General features: G+C 44.8%; 1 protein-coding gene across 9 annotated transcripts in view; it reads left to right on the top strand.

The window, feature by feature from the left end:
• Window positions 1-8,002, top strand: part of ARHGAP6 (Rho GTPase activating protein 6) — a 552,843-nt gene extending 544,841 nt beyond the window's left edge. For 8 of the 9 annotated variants that reach the window (XM_079911254.1, XM_079911256.1, XM_079911258.1 and 5 more), the window contains 3 exons: window positions 1,114-1,382; window positions 3,205-3,285; window positions 6,016-8,002. In XM_079911254.1, the coding sequence (XP_079767380.1) occupies window positions 1,114-1,382; window positions 3,205-3,285; window positions 6,016-6,701 (1,036 nt within the window). In that variant the 3' untranslated portion in view covers window positions 6,702-8,002. The remainder of the gene's footprint in view (window positions 1-1,113; window positions 1,383-3,204; window positions 3,286-6,015) is intronic. The other variant, XM_079911259.1, reaches the window with a different exon arrangement.
• Window positions 8,003-18,688: the final 10,686 nt, after the last annotated feature.

Below are 18,688 nucleotides of genomic sequence, written 5' to 3'. Positions count from 1 at the left end.
CCTTCCTCCGTGTTGCATGCACAGAACCCTTTGGTCAGGAAAGCCTTGCTCGGGCATGGGTTTGCCTTCTTTAAGATCACAAAGGATTTGTTTTGAAAAATTAAACCAAAAGAAAGCAAAGACAAGTAAAGAGAAGTGAAGTGGGGGAGCGCGGTGGGGGGGAACAGAAACGGGTTTGGGAACTTGTCATCAATCTGTGATCATTTCCCTTTAAGATGTCAGGGCCACTGTTTTGAGGAAGGTGGAAAATACAGATGTTCCCAGGTAAGACTTTCAACACTCTTGTCCTGTTCCTGATGTTCTCCTCTTCCTGTTCCGCTCACTGTTTTCACGGTTATTTCTGTTGCTGTGACAGCTCATGCACATATAAACCTGAACGGATATGCTAATTAGTACGCTTTATATCAATTTGTAAAAGCACTAGTGCCTTGTAGAGTCTTTTTAGGTGTACTTAAATACTATGGACTCTAGTGATGGTCATATATTTATCCTTTTAGCCACCGTTTTAACCATGAAACAGTTATTCCCACCAGCGTCATCATCGTCATCGTCATCATCACACCAGCAGCATCATCGTTGTTCTCGTCCTCAGGAAGGTTGGATTCACTTACACTAAGTATTTGGGTGCGGGGAGAAAAGGTGTCCGTAAAGCCATAATGAACTACACGTAAAGTTTCAATCATAGTTTTAGCTGAATTATTTTTAATTCAGGTTATTGAGGAAAGTAAAAGAGTTATCTACAGTTTTTCCCTACTTAACAGATAGTGAGCATCAGACTTTAATTTTTAAATCGAAACAGGGATTGATCCAACAGGCATTTCAGTGATGCACCTTGGAGAAGACAGGCATCCATGTGTTTCACCCTCCCCCGCCCCACTTCGCCTTGCTGTTTCCTGTAACATCTGTTGGGTTTTACTGCCATCTGCTGGCCACTTCATAGAAACGCTTTCACCTTATTGACACAGGAGTCTTGGAACCTTGCTCAGAAGCTCTTTTTGTTTCAGCCCGTGTCCATGCATTCTCCTCCTGTCCTGTGTGAAACCGTCGGATTGTTTGAATCTGGTCGCTCATTGTTAACACACTCATGCACCTGTAATTGTCTCCCTGTGCCAGAAGCCCTGACATGCTGAGGTCGGAAGTTTCCTTTTCCATGGGAGGAAGGCATTCGTCCACAGATTCCAACAAGGCCTCCAGCGGAGACCTCTCCCCTTATGACAACAACTCCCCAGTGCTGTCCGAGCGCTCCCTGCTGGCTATGCAAGAGGACGTGGCCCCGGGGGGCTCAGAGAAGCTTTACAAAGGGCCAGAGCAGTATGTGCGGGTGGGCCACTTGCCATCTTCGAAGTCGAGGGAGAGTTCTCCTGGACCAAGGCTTGGGAAAGGTAACTCCACCAGTGACTTTGATTGCATGTGGCCTGATGTGGGTGATTTGGACCTCCTCTCCATCCCTTCACCATTTCACGTTTCTCTAACTCAGTGAGCATTTACTGAGGACCTGCCAAACACCGACTCTGAGTCTGAGTCCCTGCAGACCCAGCTAGCTGGGAAGCGGTCTCAAGCTCTGACAGCCCCTGACATTCCCAGCTGACTTTCCTGCTCCAGCATCCGAGGAACTTTATGTGTCCTGGCCTGTGGGTTGGGGTGCGTATTTGTTAGGCTAAGATGTCACCGAACCATTGCTGTTAACTTTTATAAAAGGAACAAGCTGAACTTACTATATAACAAGCTGGCATGTTCCAAAGAGGTCTCCATGGGAGATGACGTTTTTAGGCAGAATAAGGTTTCCATGGTCAAATACATTTGGGAAATATTGGGTTAACCAAGCTAACGGTCTCTCTACTGTACAAGTTCTCAAACTCTTTAAAGTGCTAGTGGGCACCATGGATTTCCACAATGGGAGGGAGGGTATGGGTTGCAGCTTTTCTCAAATTCATTTGACCACCGAATGTTTGGTTCTGTTCTCTCCCTCCACAGAGTAATTCCTCAGGGTCAGGACTCAACAGGACACTTTTAAAGTAATAATTGGAAGACACGGTACAAATTCTTACTATTTTATCTCAAATTTATAGTTTAATCCGAAGAGCCACTCTGAAAGGGCTTTTTTTTTCTTTTGGTGTTTTTAATCACAGCAGTTTTTTTAATTTTACAAATATTCGTGTCAAAATGTTTTTTAAATTTACAATGAAAACAGTAACCCATGTTCCCATCAGGCATAAAATTTATTTTTAAAATGCGAGAGTACTTGCCTCATCTGTAAAATGGACTCAGGGTCATCTCTTCAGGATTAAATGAGAGAATGCGTATGAACTGCGGAACACAGGGAAGCATCCGGTAGACGTTTGCTTCTAGAAATACCATTATTATCAGAATTGTAGTGAGGATTAAATGAGACGGTGAAAACACCTAAGATAGTGCCTTAGGCTGTAAATATTTACAGACAGACTAAGGGGATGTATGAATAAGTACATGCAGGACTGACTCTGTTGCTGCCAGATAAAGAAACTAACTATTCCTCTGTCTCTGTGTTAATGCGGTCAGAGCTGTTGCCACCCATCACAATTCTACTGGTTTCCTATTGCTGCCGTAACAAAAGACCACAAACTTAGTGGTTTAAAACAACACACAAATTTATTATCATACGGTTCTGGACATCAGAAATCTAAAATGGGTCCACAGGGCTGTGTTCCTTCCGGAGACTCTAGGGAACAATCTGTTTCCTTGCCTTTTCCAGCTTCCAGAGGCTGCCTGCGTTCTTTGGTTCCTGGCCCCTTCCTCCATCTTTAAAGCCAGCAACGTAGCATCTTCTATCTTGCCTCCCTCTTATAAAGACCCTTGTGATTACATCGGGCTCGCACGGATAATCCAGGATCATCTCCTCATCTTAAAATCCGTAATTTAAGCACACCTGCAGAGTCCCTTTTGAATATAACATCTTTACAGGTTCTGGGGATCATGACACGGACATCTCTGTGGGAGTCCTTATTCTGTCTACCACAGCCATCATAGAGAAAAAGCCTTTTTGTAAATCTCAAATGGAATAAGCATCTTAAAAGGCAGGTCTGCACCGTATTCTGCCTTGTGTCCATCACAATCTCGAATATAGTACTTTGAGCAAAAGAGATGTTATAAACATATTTGTCTATTGATTTTTTGCTCTTCAGTTTGATTGTGAGTTACATACCTTTTTTATACACTTCTTCCTAGACATGGCAGAGGAGGCTTTCAATATCTGGGGAACTTGGCATTCAACATTAAAAAGTGGATCCAAAGACCCAGGAATGACAGGTAAAGGATACTTCTTTAAAACCGGTATTTCATTTACTTTTTAAGTTAATTTCCTTTCATTTTCACCTTACTATCGTCGTATTACATGCTTGTCAAATATTGTTTGGAAAATGCTGGAAACAGAGAAAAAGGGGATAAAGCTATACTTATCCTTTCCACCAAAGTACATCAGTCTTTGACTTTATTTCGTTTCATTTGCAAGAGTTTTTAAAGATAGTTACAGTCATTCTGTCTGTGTACCTTTATGTGATTTGTTTCCCGTCCATTCTCCAGTTATTTTCCATTGTTATTGTTGAGAGCCATGTAGTATGCCAGATGCATATTCGTAGTTTAGAGCCCAATGCTGGGACAATGAGTTGTTTCCATTTTTTACTGATGTAGTAATAAGTCATGATGTCAGGGACCTCTTCTATGGAACTTTTTTTTTTTTTGGTATTTTAAGTTATTAACAAATTCACAAAATTTCAGAAAGCCAGTTACAAATCCAGAATAGTAGAGTGGGGGACTTCCCTGGCGGTCCAGTGGTTAGGACTCCAAGCTTCCACTGCTGAGGGCCTGGGTTCAATCCCTGGTTGGGAAACTAAGATCCTGCGAGCCGCGTGGTGCAGCAAAAACAAAAACAAAACAAACAAAAAAAACAGAATAGGAAAGTGGGTCAAAAATGATGCACCTTTTCAAGAATTCAGAGGTGCAGTCACTTCACATTGCACAGAAGATGCGTTGTCTGATGCCCCATGAGCCGTAGGTGGCAGTGCCATTTCACTGCACTGTCCGTGTCACTCGAACCTCATTCGTATTGCAAATCACTGCGTTTGCATTTTGGCTTCCTTAAAGAGCAAACTTGTACTATTTTCATTGGCCTTTCTTTCTCACCAGTGTTTTTTCGTTTTTCTATTGATCAGCTGAATTTCGCCCACTGATTATCAGTTATGTCATTGGCTATTTGTGTGTGCTAGTGTCTTTAAAATTGCTTCTTACAAACTCTTCCTATCATAAAGACGTTAAGCCTTTGTCCACTTTGTTTGCCACTGATATTATTATCCCTTGCAGTTTTTTCCCCTTTTTGGATATCTGAAATTGTTTTAATCTTTTACGTAAGTAAGTCTATCACTCTCTCTTGTTGTGAATTGTTTCACAAAATTAATCTTTACTTTTACTTAAGCATTGGAGAGTCAGTCATCTATGCACTTTTCCCTTTCATAGTATTCCATTATTTTAACCCTTAATTCTTTAATCCATCTGGAATACATGTTAATATTATTACATGAAGCGTGTAAATTGTTTTGTTTTATTGTTTCTCCCGAATGTGTGTGTATGTATGTATATGTGTGTGTACATGTGTGTATATGTTCCCTTTCTCATTGTTTTGTAACACCTCCCGTATTACAGTTTTAAAGCATGGTACGTTTTTAATTTAATGGCCTCTAATCCAGTTTGAGTTCTGATCCATTATCTAACTACATCTCATTGTATCCCATGAAGTGCTTTACTGCCTTTCCCCCCAAGGATAAAGTATTCCACGATATTCTGCTCTGTTTTCCTTCGCTCTTTCAACTCTGATCTGTCCCTGTATAAATGCTCATATGCCCCTCTCTCCCCAAAATGATCTGCTCTCTTTCCCTGCCTACTAAAAAGAAATGAGAGGACAGGGCAAATCCATAGGAAAAAGGCAGCCTGGGGACATAGGCCCCAGGAACTCCTCGTTTGCTTGTGAAATGCACTGTTTTGCTCTCCTTTCAATTTCCTGAGGAAAGTTGTATCAGTTAGGGAAGGCTAACTGCTGTAAGAAACACCCGCTAAATGTCAGTGGCTTAACCTCTCGCAGGTTGATTTCTCCCTCACCGCCCAGTCCACTGTGGACTGTGCAGGGCGATTAAGGGTGGGAGTGCTCTGTTCCACAGAGTCATTCAGGAGCTCAAGTTCCATCTAGCCAGTGGCTCCCCCATCCTCAGAGGCTGGAGTCTTCCGTGGTTTTTCCATCCTGGGCTAGAAGTTAAAGGAAGGGAGCAAGCAGGAAAGACTAGGAGTGCATTTGGGTTTTTGTTTGTTTGTTTGTTCATTTTTTTATTAGACCAGGCCTAGAAATGGCTCACATCACACCTCTGCACATGTGTTAGCCAGACCTCATTTATGTGGCCCTCCTAACTGCAACGGAGGCTGGGAAATGTCATCCAGTAAGGAAAGGGGACGATTTGGTGAACAACGAGCCAGTCTCTCCCACAGTGGAGGTGGTGGAATGTACACAGCGGCTGCTGTCTTCATTATCTTCTGGCACCAGATGAGGCACTTTTGATTCATCTCATTTATTCCTACAGCTTTAATTGACACAATAGAAACGTGGAAACATTTATGTCTCCTCTGGATTGCAAGTTGCGCTGAGCGGGAGGGGAATGTTCCTTTCACCTTCTAGGTTCAGAGAAGTTTTCATAACCACGCAGAAGGGGGCTTTCCTAAAACATCACTTAGGGCCAAGGACTATCCGGTTGCATTTGACAGCTAACCTGTCAGAGTCCAGGCATCTGTCTTTGGAGCTGCTTCGCGAATTGCGCCAGTAATCCAAAAGCGCTGCACGTGTCTCTTACTAGGAGGTCTTTCACTTTAGGCAACAACAACTAAGCGTGTCAGCACTTCTTCAGTTTTTGAAATTGGCAGTAGGAAGGAGATAACAGGGCATCCCGACAGGGGCTCTACAAACCAATTCCATTTCTCGTCCTTCTCTCCGGCTCCCAGGTTCCTACGGAGACATTTTTGAAAGCAGCTCCCTCCGACCGGGGCCGTGTTCTCTTTCGCAAGGGAACCTGTCCCCAAACTGGCCCCGGTGGCAGGGGAGCCCCATGGACCTGGACAGCAGTGCGCAGGTCATTGGCAGGACTCAGACCACGAGCACCATCGCCGAGGGCAGGGCGCACGCCCCCGTGGCCCGCGTCTGCAGCACGCCCCCCATCAAGGGCGGCGGGGGCGGGAGGCGCGCGCCAAGGCCAAGGCCGGAGCCGTGCTGGAGCGAAGACCTCGCGGAGCGCGAGCCGGAGGCGGCCTGGCTGCAGAGGAGAGCCAAGCCTCTGCACCAGAGACCTGTAGAGGGTGCCAGGCGCGACAAGAGGCCTCCTCCTCCGTATCCTGGTCCAGGGAAGCAGGCCCTAGCATCGGCCCAGCAGCCCGCGGAGCCGCCGCTGTGGAGGCCTCAGAGGCCAGAAGGAGGCTCGGGAACAGCTTTGGAAGAGGGAATCCAAAGAGCCGAGCGAGAGCGTCAGGCCGCCCAGCAGAAAGCGAGCAGCGCCTACCCCAGTCCCGCCAGCGATCCGAACAGTAAGACCTTGGGGGAACCCAGCTGGCTCGACTGGCAGAGGGAGCGGTGGCAGATCTGGGAGCTCTTATCCACCGACAACCCCGATGCCCTCCCGGAAACGCTGGTATGAGATGAGCCCTCCACGCTCAGCCCTCACGTCCCACACAGCCTTCTTCCACTCCGTAGGGGAAAAAGTGGGGTTGGACAATTGGGCACTTACTTGTTTTTCTTCTTTTACACTTAAAAAAAAATAATAACACGAGAAAAGTCAGTTCACTTAAAGATATAGAGCACTAGGACCCTGGCCATTTATAATAAGATTCTATTGCATAGCCAGCCTTCAGAAAAAACAAAACCAGAAGTGGATGCTAATATCCAATCTAAAAGCTATTCACGTTGGCTCTGTATAAGATAAAGCTCTTGCTTTGGTATAGCTTAATTGTATTTATGTGTCTTCAGTCTTGACTCTTGTATATTCTGTAACAGATTATGTATGATAATCCTATATGTTATATTCACAGAAAACAGAAGGAACACATTTTTAAATCACTTATTCTAAGTAATGAGATTCTATAGAGTGTTCTAGAATACGCACAAGCAGGTTTCTGTGCTTTGGCCGTAGCTTTTTAACTGGGGACAGCCCTTTCTTCGATGCCTGAGGAAAACACTAACAAAACAAAATAAAACAGAATATGAGAAGCCATATTTTTCTATAGTAGTGAGATACGAAAAAATATAGTCACTGAATGCTTTTTCATGTTGAATATGTTTTAAGGAAAATATTAAATTTGGTACAGTATGGAATATATTTTTAGAATCTGTTTAGAAAGAATTCAGAGAGAAAGGCCGTGCCTGACAAAGAAAGAATAATTAAGAAGTTGTCCTTCCCATTCTAGGTCAAATTCAATTTTATATAGACCATATATAATATATATTTATAATGTACGATTTTTATGTATTTTTCAAAACTGCAAACTGGAATCCAGCTATAAAGTGTTTGAGGGTCAAAAGAGAGTATTCAAGTTACAGAACATCGTTTTTCCTTTTGCCCCATAATCAGTATTAACCAGATTATATGCAGTGCTTTGTGAAGTAAATCATATTTGGAAAAAGATTAAGCTCTGTATTTACATTGTGCCAAAGGCTGAGGAAATGTTTTCTTTGGTAATTTTACGTGTAGTGTAAAGTGTTCCTACCATAGTGCAGTAGTAAATTTGAAGTTTTTCAACTGCAAAACAATTTTTGACCAGCGGGTGGCAATTCGCTTCAGTATTTTATGAAAAATTTTTTTCACTTCATAAGGGAATGTGTATTATAGAAAAAGATGGTTTTTTTTTTTATAAAACATGCTACTCGTAATTTTCATATTGGCGATGACATTTTCAGTGGTGTTTCCTAAATTTCTTACTTGTGCCATAATGAATAAAAAGTTAAGCAAAGCCTTCGTTCCCTGGCATTAAATCTAGTGAATGAACTCGCACCCCATTCCAAACGTACACTTCCCTATCCCCAAGTCCAAGTGTAATAAATACCGGCAGTACTATACATACACAGCTAAAGAGCTAGTAAAAAATATCAGGTGGCTTGGGGACGTAACCCGGTGACGCTGAAGCAAGTGAAGGCTGATTGTCACTCATCTGAAACTCAATTGTCGATGAGGAAGTGGTTTGCTCCAGGATGGGAACTCAGGTTTCCCACCTGCTGGACAGGTGTCGCCCAACACAATCCTTGTAAATTACATCTGCACTCTAGGCCTTAGATGCTCCTTTTGCTTCCGGGCTGAAATAATGAAGTCTAAAAATGCTATCTGATGCCTCTTATCGGGGGAACGATAAGGATATCTTCAAGCTCTGTCACTGGGTCCAGCACTTCTGCCACTGGCAGGAACTCGGGAGGGATTCGCCTGCCGGCCTCTGGTTCCTCCTGGCTGCCCACACACAGCCCAAAGTTGCCAACAAGACCCAGAGCAAACGCTGTCTGACTGTGGACCACAGGTTGCTCTCCTGTGCCACCTCTTCTCTTTCTCCTCCCGCTGACTCTGTTTTCTTGGCTTTGAATTTGACACCAGTCTGGCCAGCTCTCTGTCTCCTTTCTGGACTCAACTGCCTGATATATGGGACCCCCCGCCCCCACACCAGGTTCTTGCCCTAATAGTCCTGTTTTTTTAAACTGCCAGGTCAGATGGCCCTGAGGTTGACGTCTGTGTCACAAAAGGTAAAGTATGTCTATCTATTAATAGATCAAGAATAGTCCAGAAAACATGGCTCGGAATATTTTTTATATAATTAAATTGTGGTGTGTGTGTGTGTGTGTGTGTGCTGTGCCTGTTTATGCCCATGTACGTACATGTACTGAACAATATTCACTCTCCCTTTCTCTTTAGATGGTTTAAGCCCAGTGGCCCTAACTTTAGCTTAGCGAGTGAAAGCTTGTTTCTCAGATGTCTTTATCACATTGAAAGTAAGCTGTTTCTTTAAATTAATTTTTATTGGAGTATAATTGCTTTACAATGTTGTTAGTTTCTACCGTACAGCAAAGTGAATCAGCTATACATATACGTATGTCCCCTTTTTTTGGATTTCCTCCCCATTTAAGTCACCACAGAGCATTGAGTAGAATTCCCTGAGCTGTACAGTAGGTTCTCCTTAGTTATCTATTTTATACATAGTATCAATAGTGTATATATGTCGATCCCAATCTCCCAATTCATCCCACCCCCCCTTTCCCCCCTTGGTGTCCAGACGTTTGTTTTCTGTGCCTGAAAATAAGCTGTTTTAAAACACACACACAAGCCCCAAAGACCTGAGTCAAAATTGGAGTCATTTCTAACACCTTGTAAACGTTATAATACCTGACAAGACAAAAAAAAAAAAAAAAAAAACTCTTTCAATTTGGACAAAACCATTTAACAGGCTGTTGAAGTCACTCATTCCTGGGAGCAAAGAGATCCTACAATCAAGAAAAAAGCTCCAGGGGCTTCCCTGGTGGCGCAGTGGTTGGGAGTCCGCCTGCCGATGCAGGGGACACGGGTTCGTGCCCCGGTCCGGGAGGATTCCCACATGCCACGGAGCGGCTGGGCCCGTGAGCCATGCCCGCTGAGCCTGCGCGTCCGGAGCCTGTGCTCCGCAACGGGAGAGGCCACAGCAGTGAGAGGCCCGCGTACTGCAAAAGAAAAAAAGAAAAGAAAAAAGCTCCAACGTGCCACAGATGTCTCTGCATCTTTGAATACTCAGTCACCGTTTTTGTGTCTCTGCCAATGGGGCAGAATGATGGCAGAAATGGCCAAATAGGAATCTGTCTTGATCTAAGAAGCTATTAACATACGTTTGTTGTGGGTTTTTATAGAAAAGAAAATCTCTTCTACCAATGGAGTTTGTGCAAATTGAAGCAATTTCTAAATAAGCCCAGCTTCTTTTCTTATGCACATTTTAATGCACATCTGCTTGACAGAGAAACAGCATTGGGATTAAATCTAAGGAGAGGTCAGGACCGAGTCCAGGCCTGTGGTGTATGTCGCTCTGATAAGCAAACTGCAGGAGGTGGACTCAAGTGAACTGAGAAGAAAGGAAATGACTGAGGAAGAGTCACACAGAGATGAAAACAGGACAACATCTCGACCGGACAGAATTTTAAAACAGGACTAAATCAGTAGCAAATATTCTTCTCAAGAAGAAAATCCAAACCACAGGAAAGTTCCAATAAAGGTTGGAATTCATTGGCACGGTCAAGGCAGCGGATGACGTCGTGAAGACGTGGAGCTGCAGACAGTGGTCTCTGGGGTGCGGACCCCTGGCCTGGCGTGGTCTGCGGTTCCTCACGGTGCACAGAGCACCAGCCCCAGCCGAAGGCCCCCGCAGGTTTCAGAAGGGTCGGAAAATTCTCTCAATTCAATTTGAGCAACATCTGTTCAGACTTGAGTGAGCGACTCAGACTCATCCCAGTCTGCCTGGGCCATCCCAGGTTTAGTAATAAAAGCTCCACATACTGGCATGGTAGGGAAAGGGGCCAGGATCCAGAGTGTGGCACCTTGGTACCTCTCAGGTAGGGTCGCCAGGTAAGATACAGGAAGCCCAGTTCAACTGGAATGTCAGGTAAATGACTAATCTTAATTTAGTGTATCTCAGGTACCATTTGGGATATACTTACACTTTTAAAAGATTCGTTGTCCCAGATATTGCATGGGACACACAAATACTGCAAAAGGATTTGCTGTTTATCTGACATTCCAGTTGAACTGAGCATCTATTTGCTAAGTGTGGCCACCCTGATCTGCAGCCTTGCTAGCCACTAGGTCCCCAACAGCCTGCTTGACATCTACACCGAACGCCCCACGGTGCCTCAACAGCCCTGAACGACCAACTGCAGCCTCGACTTCCACGTGGAGCCACGTGGTCTCCAGCCCCTACCCACCTCTCCGTCCAGGGAGTCTCACCAGCAGCCTCCCTGGGATCCCAGGCTTGTTGACTCATTTTGTCGTAGGCGCGTCCCTGCTTAAAAAACATCGGGGCCAGCTTTTCCCTCTGGCCTACAGGACAAGGTCCACATCCTTCATGATGACGTCAAAACGCTCCACAATCTGGTCTCGATCTGCCGTCTGCATCTCATCTCTCCCCATATACTCTGGCCACGTGCAGAAAACTCCCCATTCCCACGGACAGGACACGCTTTCCTGCCTCTGTCCCAAGGGCCTCGAATGCTCTTCCTTGTTTTTCCTGTTCAGTCAAATGCTAATTTTCTTGTAAAATTAGCTTGACTCCTCCCCTCCCACAAACACGCTGAATCGCCGCTTACTCCGGCTTTTGGCGCAGGTGGCCGTGTTAACGAGCGTCGCTGTGCATTATGGGTACGGCCGTACATTTTTATCCGTAGGTCATTCCCACTCTGTCCGTGACGCTGGGGACTGCGTCCTCAGGACTTGGCAGAGGCCGGACATAGAGTTGGTGTCTGATAAATGTTGGCTGAACGTATGTGTAGAAATACGATCGAGCGGTTTACCACGCAGTGGAGAAAAAGTACAAGGCCGCCCACCGTCTGGCGAGTACAAAGGTAGGACTTTATTTTCCAGATAAAAAGGTTTTTAGAGAAAGGAGGAGACAGTCTGGGGAGAAGCTGATGGCAAGCACGGAGACACTGTGGGCGGGCGGGTGGCCTGTGATGCATCACCTTTTCAGTCCTAAGATTTAAACTTTCATAGTAAACGTGAGAAGCAGGTGTGTATTTCCATGGTTCCTGGTTGGCGCTCAGTAAGTATTTAATGATTGAAGAAACAGTGACGTTTCAAAGTGTGGGCTTCAGGGTCAGAGAGAACACAGCTTGACTACCGGCTTTATCATTCATTAGCTGGGTACCAGTTACTTTAAGTGGCTAATTCTCCATTTTCTCAGAGTAGTCGAAGCATAATAACACCCAACTCCCAGGATTGTTCTGAGGGTTAAGTGAGAAAATACCTAGAGTTGCGGCAGCCATACAACACGTATTCAACAGCTGGCAGTATAATTGGTGTCCCATGTGAGATCACTTTAGAAAAATTAATTGGGGCCCTCGGCTGCGAAATGCAGGTACGATGAGCTAACGTTTATTGACGACACCTGCTCGGTCTAAGTTTCACTCACATTAACTCATTTCATCCCCCACAAGCGGTAGACTGGAACCATGACTATTCTCATTTTCCAGGGGGCACAAAAGACTCAAATGGGTTGCCCAAGGCCGCATAGCTGGAAGGTAGCAGGACCAGGATTTGGTGGCGGGCCATCCAAGTGTGCGGACCTGCTGTTTGGACCGAACCTTCCGTTGTCCACTAGGGGGAGCAAAGCTGTTTCTTGTTTCCTTACAAACAAGATGCCCACGTTTGCTTAGAGGGTGTAGGTGTTTAATCACCAGTTAAACAAAAGACACTTTAACAGGAGAAAAGGGTTTATTTCATATGCATACAGGAACCAACAGAAGAATTATCTGGGTCCTTAAATAGTTAAAGGTTTACGGACGTAACCTAGCAGGGAAAAGGGAATGGGGAGAAACAGCTTCTAAGGGAAAAACAAATAGGTTTATTTAAGAAAAACAAACGGGTTTTTAGGAGAGCAGACAGGAGATAAGAAAGTTTTTGATAATGGTTGTCTATACAGGTAAGATCAGTCTTTCTGTCTCCATCAGGACCATAAAACTCCCCCAGCGAGGGGATTTATGGTAGCGTCATTTCCCAGAAGTTGCTTTTAGTCAGATAAGGGAAGCTCAGGAAGGCTTTTTTCTGCATCTGTTGAATCTCAAATGTCTTCAGCTTAAAACCATCTTTATGCCAAGTCTGGGATTCTGAGTGTTCTTCTCCACAAGGGTAAAATGAATTAGAGAAGGAATTAGAAACACGCTTATTCATGCAGGAAAGAAACATGGCAACTCAGTGGTCAGAGTCTTCTTAAAGTAAAATCACTTTACTTGGTCAAAGACCAAGGATCTGGGTCCAGAATCTGCTTGGGAAACTCAGTCATGAGGGGCACCTGAGGGCAGATGAGTCGCCTGGTTGGTTTTTCTTCCTGTTACTTCGCAGGAGGTGAGCTGGCCACCATCAGCCGCTTATCCCATCTGGAGGGGCGGATGCCATTGTGGCCATGAGCACAGCTGAGCTTGGCAGAAGGGCAAAGACTTGCTAGGGACCAAGGCAGTTCTGGTTTGCAATGTCACTGCCGAGCAAAGTGTGCAAACAAAGAAGCAATTCAGCAGTGACAGAGCGCAGACGCCAGAGGGACAAGCTGGCCTGGCGCTGGTGAGGTTTTTCACAGCCATTCTGCAAACATGAATGTTACGGGTTGAACTGTGTCCACCACCGAAAAGGTGCTGGAGTCCTAACCCCCAGTACCTGTGAGTGACCTTATTTGGAAAGAGTGACCTTATTTGCAGACGATCAACTGAAGATGAGGTCATTAGGGTGGGCCCTAATCTAGCGTGACTGTTGCCCTAATAAAAAGGAGGAAGTTTGGACGCAGAGACAGACACATACCCAGGGAGAACGCCTTCTGAAGACTGGAGTTCTGCTGTCACAAGCCAAGAACTGCCAGAACCTGGGAGAGAGGCCCGGAACAGACCTTCTAGCACCTTCGGAGGGGCCACAGCTCTGTCAACATCTTGATCTTACTTGTAGCTTCCAGAACTGGGAGGGAATACATTTCTGGTGTTCAAACCACTCTGATGGTGCACTTTGTTACGCCCTTGCAAGCGAATGTGGTGAAGAAGCTCAATCAGCAGAGACGACCCAGAACACCTGTGCAGCTCAGGGGAGCGGCCACCAGGAAAGCGGTTGCCTTTTGAGACCACGACTCACATAGAAGAAGTACCCAGTATCAGAGGGGTCTTCTGTGTCCCCGTTGGGTGGGCACTGTCTTCACCCCATTGTCACCTTCCCCCGCCCCCATCGTCACCTACCAAAGCGATGTGAGATGAGCTTTCAAAGGAAAGGTTTTCGTTATTAAGACAAAGGTGGAATTCTGCAACATTTAGAACTGAGGGGAGTGGGAGAACTTCAAGGACGACTTGGGAATAAGCAACGTTGGACAAGTGGCATTTGCGCGTAACATTTGCTTTCACATTTCCTACTTGGAACTTTGACCCACGGCTGTGTAAATACGTGGCCGTTGTAAATGTATCGCAAAGATGGGGCGTGTGGAAGTGCAGAGGATTTGAAGGATGCAGGAGGAACGGGAAGCTCGAACCCTGGCGCCAGCGTCAGCATCTCCTGGGCACGCTCTCGGAGTGCCAATTCTCACGGGACCTACTGAATCGGGACCCCTGGCGGTAGGCAATCTGCATTTTAACAAGCCCTCCAGGGGATTCTGATCTACACACAATTTTGAAGAGCATCTAGCTGGGGAAACCAAGGAATGGGGAGAGGTGGAGTGGGGAAAGGCAGCAAGGTCCAAAATGCTGCCCTAATGCAATACTTTGTCTGAACAGTATCGAGTCATTTTCTTTTTTACATCTTTACTGGAGTATAATTGCTTTACAATGGTGTGTTAGTTTCTGCTTTATAACAAAGTGAATCAGTTATACATATACATATGTCTCCATATCTATTCCCTCTTGCGTCTCCCTCCCTCCCACCCTCCCTGTCCCACCCCTCTAGGTGGTCACATATTTTTTTAAGTCAGATGAAACAGGAAATCATAAAATGAGTTTGCCTTACGTTTTAACTGAAAGCACAAAAGGACACCATTTGCTAAGCTTCCAACGTGGAGCAGAGGCTGTTTCTTTCTCTGGGTGCAGGAGGGTCAGCAGCCCACCTCCCGCTTCTTAGCTCATCCACAGCCATCGTCTAACATCCCGCTTCCAGTTTCTTTGCAGCAAAGTGTAGAAACCACTGCGAAGCAGTGAGCAAAGAATTATTCTGGATGTTTACAGGATTTCCCCAGTGCTTTCCAGTTTCATGGCAGTATTTTTAGTGATTCTCCTTTAAACCCTTCTGAATCACTCCTTAGTATGTACAGACTTGGTTTATGCATCGTCTTTCGTTTTGCTTAATTAAGTTACTGACTCTTGGTAGACTGACTACTCGGTTACTAGGAGCAGAGGGGCATCTGTTAGCTGTAGGGACCAGCCAGCACATTGTTTTCCTTTTTTTTCAAGTAGATTTATTGAGCTATAAGTATATACCAGACACTTCACACCTTTAAAGTGTACAATTCAGTGGTTTCCAATCTAGTCACAGAGTTGTGCAACCATCAATTTTAGAACATTTTCATCACCCCTGAAAGAAAACCCTACACCCATTAGCAGTCACTCCCCGTTCCTCTCTCACCCCAACCGTGGCAACCACTAATCTACTTTCTGCCTCTATAGATTTACCTATTCTAGACATTTCTATAAATGGAATCATACCATATTTGGCCCTTTGTATTGCTTAGCATAATGTTTTCAAGATTCATCCACATTGTAGCATATATCAGTGTTTCATTCCTTTTTATGGCTGAATAAGATTCCATTGTATGCATGGACCACAATTTGTTTGTCCAGTCATCAGTTGATGGACTTTTGGGTTGTTTCTAAGCCAGCACATTTTATAGAGGAAGAGGAAAGCACTGGTTAACCAGGAATTATCTGAAATATAGTCTTTTAAGAGTGCATCCACTCGGGGAGATCAGCTCGGTGCTTTGTGACCGCCTGGAGGGGTGGGATAGGGAGGGTGGGAAGGAGGGAGACGCAAGAGGGAAGAGATATGGGGATATATGTATATGTATAACGGATTCACTTTGTTATAAAGCAGAAACTAACACACCATTGTAAAGCAATTATACTCCGATAAAGATGTTAAAAAAAAAAGAGTGCATCCGTTGATGTACTTTATGTAAAAACTAGTTTGAAGTAGGTTTTCAAACCACATTATTTTCCCTGAGCTTAAAAATTTTCAGCATAACACATGGCATAACCCAGTCCATCGAACGTGAGAGAAATAGGCCACATAAAACCTAGAATTCTGGTCAGAAAGGAACCTTCAAGAGAATCTATGGAAAGTGAGGCTTATAGACCTAAAGTGATTGTTCAAACCCCCTAGCCAATGCAGAGATCAGTCTAGAAATGAAGAAGCCCAACACTTTCTTCTTCCCTTCCACTAGCCACCATCTCCAGATTGGAAATGCAACCTAAGAGAGTGAAGGAAAAAATACTTCAATGAAATGACAACTAAGGATGGGATTTTTCAATGAATTCGTGATATAATTCTCTAGTGGGCACTGCAGTTTTCTCCAAATGATTCGTCTGGGTTAATCTAAGCACGAGGCCCTCCCCTGGGAATGTAAAAGGTGAGGGGTGTGAGGACCCAGGCCTGATGCCAAACTGGCCCAGATCGATTAAAGAGAAAACTTATTTTCCATTGGTTGTGGGAGACTTCCCCCTCCCACCCCGCCTCATATCCACTGGCCGTAAATAAGGATCGGAAAGCTCAGACAGCAACTAGAAGCCATCTGATGATGATGAAAGAAATCAGCCCATTGAGACGAGGTTGAAACTGAGCTTGGAAGGAAGTCATCGGGAGAGACGCAATGGACCAGGCACATGGCCAGTCTTGCACTTATGGTGGTGAGTCCCAGCAGGGATTCTCTTCCTTGCAGCCAAAAGCATCCTGATACTATTCCATACCCAGCCACTGAAGAGCCACAGAAACTCATCCCATTAACTTATCCTAAATGTAGAAGGAATAGCAATGTGTATAAAAGACAATTCCGCACAGAGCTCCAAAATGATAACCTTTAAGCATCCATCAGGACTCCACTGTTGCTGTGAAATGGTCTCTCTTCTCACGATTCCTAGGTTAGACCACTCAACATGAATAGTTTCTGCAGCCCCTGGCACATGTGACAATGTATCTGTTAAAGCCTTAAGTAAAAGCTAATTATAAATGTAAGCCTCACCCCCAGATCGATACAGGCTCCCCAAGAAGAAACCTGTCTTAGAAACTTGAATTTCCAGTACCTGCTATGATTTCACAAAAACAGTGGCATGCTTGCCACGTGGTGTGTGTTAAAAGCTGGCAGAAAGTGCTGTCAGCTTTCTCTTCAAAGCAAGAGAGTAGAGTACAGAAGCGTGAAGTTAGATGTTTTCCACATATACAAATGGCAGAGAATTTTATTTAAGATACTATGGCTTCCCCTCCATTGCAGCAATGAAATGTGTTATTTCTGTTATTGGGGGGAGGGGTGGAGAAGTGAGATATGTTGCTTTAATATACTATATATCTAAGAAATTATGTAATTTTGAAAATTTTACCTTAAGGAGGAATACGTTGCTTTTGAAATGATCTTTGGTCCATTTTACTTGCAGTAGACATAACACTGTCAATCCACGTTGAATCTGGGCACGCGTTAAGTTTCCATGGACGGGATACCTTTGTGATCCTGAGGACACAATGAGCTACATTTCAAATGAGGAAGCACAAGGGCCCAATTATAATCTTTATTTTTGTCGAGTGGATCTGGCACATTAAGTAAACCAAATGTCACCCTGTTGTGCTTATATCCTTTAGAAGGTCAGACTGCTGCTACCTGTCTTTTCCCTTTCGCGATCTTAAATAACGTGAGCTCGCTTAGAGCAAGCAGCTGAGCACCTGCCAATCCTCCACATCGGGAGGAGGCCCTGCCGTCCCCCCTCTAGACAGATTCTTCTTGGGAGGAGTCAGAGGGTGGGGATTATTTCTCAGTACTTCTTTTCTTCCCATCCATGCCTTTTCCCCCTTGGTGATGATGAGGCGATGGCTGACATTCTTTAAGCCTTTCCCAGCTGCAGGCTCTAAGTGCTTTCAGGTGGTTTGGGAGGTGATTAGGTCATGAGGGAGGAGCCCTCAGAAATGGGATTAGTTACCCTATAAAAGAGACCTCAACGAGCTCTCTCGCCCTTCCATCACGTGAACAAAACAAGAAGACGCCATCCCTGAACCCGGAAGCCGGCCCTCCTTACCAGACGCCGAATCTGCCAGTGCCTTGATCTTGGACTTGCCAGCCTCCAGAACGGTAAGAGATGAATTTCTATTGTTAATAAGCCACCCAGTTGATGGTATTTGTAATAGCCATGTGAACAAACAAAAAGTCAGTTCTATTAATTCTTTTTATGGCCAAGAAAGCTGAGGCCCAGAGATACTGAGATGAGTGAAGGGCTGAGTCGTGGCTCTAAGCCAGCCGTCTGCCTCCAAGACACTCGTTCTTTTTTTCTTTTTCAATTGTGGTATAATTAATGCCGTATAATTTCAGGCGTACAACATGATGGTTCGATATCTGTATATGTTGTACAATGATCATCACAAGAAGGCGTTAACACCTATCACCTTAGAAATTTTCTTTTCCTTTCTTGTGGTGACTTTAGTTATCTACTCTCTTAGCAACTTTCAAATATGCACTACAGTTTTACTAACTATAGTCCCCACGCTGCACTTTGTGCTTATCTGCTTTGTAACTGGAGACCCGCCCCGCACTCGGGCAAGCGCCAACATCAATGTCAACGTCCTACCTACGAGCTCCGGATTTTGGGTGCTTGTGGCCGTTTGGGATTCCGCATATAAGGGAGATCATATGGTATTTGTCTTTCCGGGTCTGACATTCCACGTGGCATAACGCTCTCAAGGTCCTGCCATGCTGTTGCAAATGG

Source organism: Stenella coeruleoalba, assembly GCF_951394435.1.
Source record: "Stenella coeruleoalba genome assembly, chromosome: X".
In the NCBI taxonomy this organism is placed as follows: Eukaryota; Metazoa; Chordata; class Mammalia; order Artiodactyla; family Delphinidae; genus Stenella; species Stenella coeruleoalba.
Note: the sequence above shows the minus strand (reverse complement) of the source record. Positions and strands in the feature narration are given on the sequence as shown.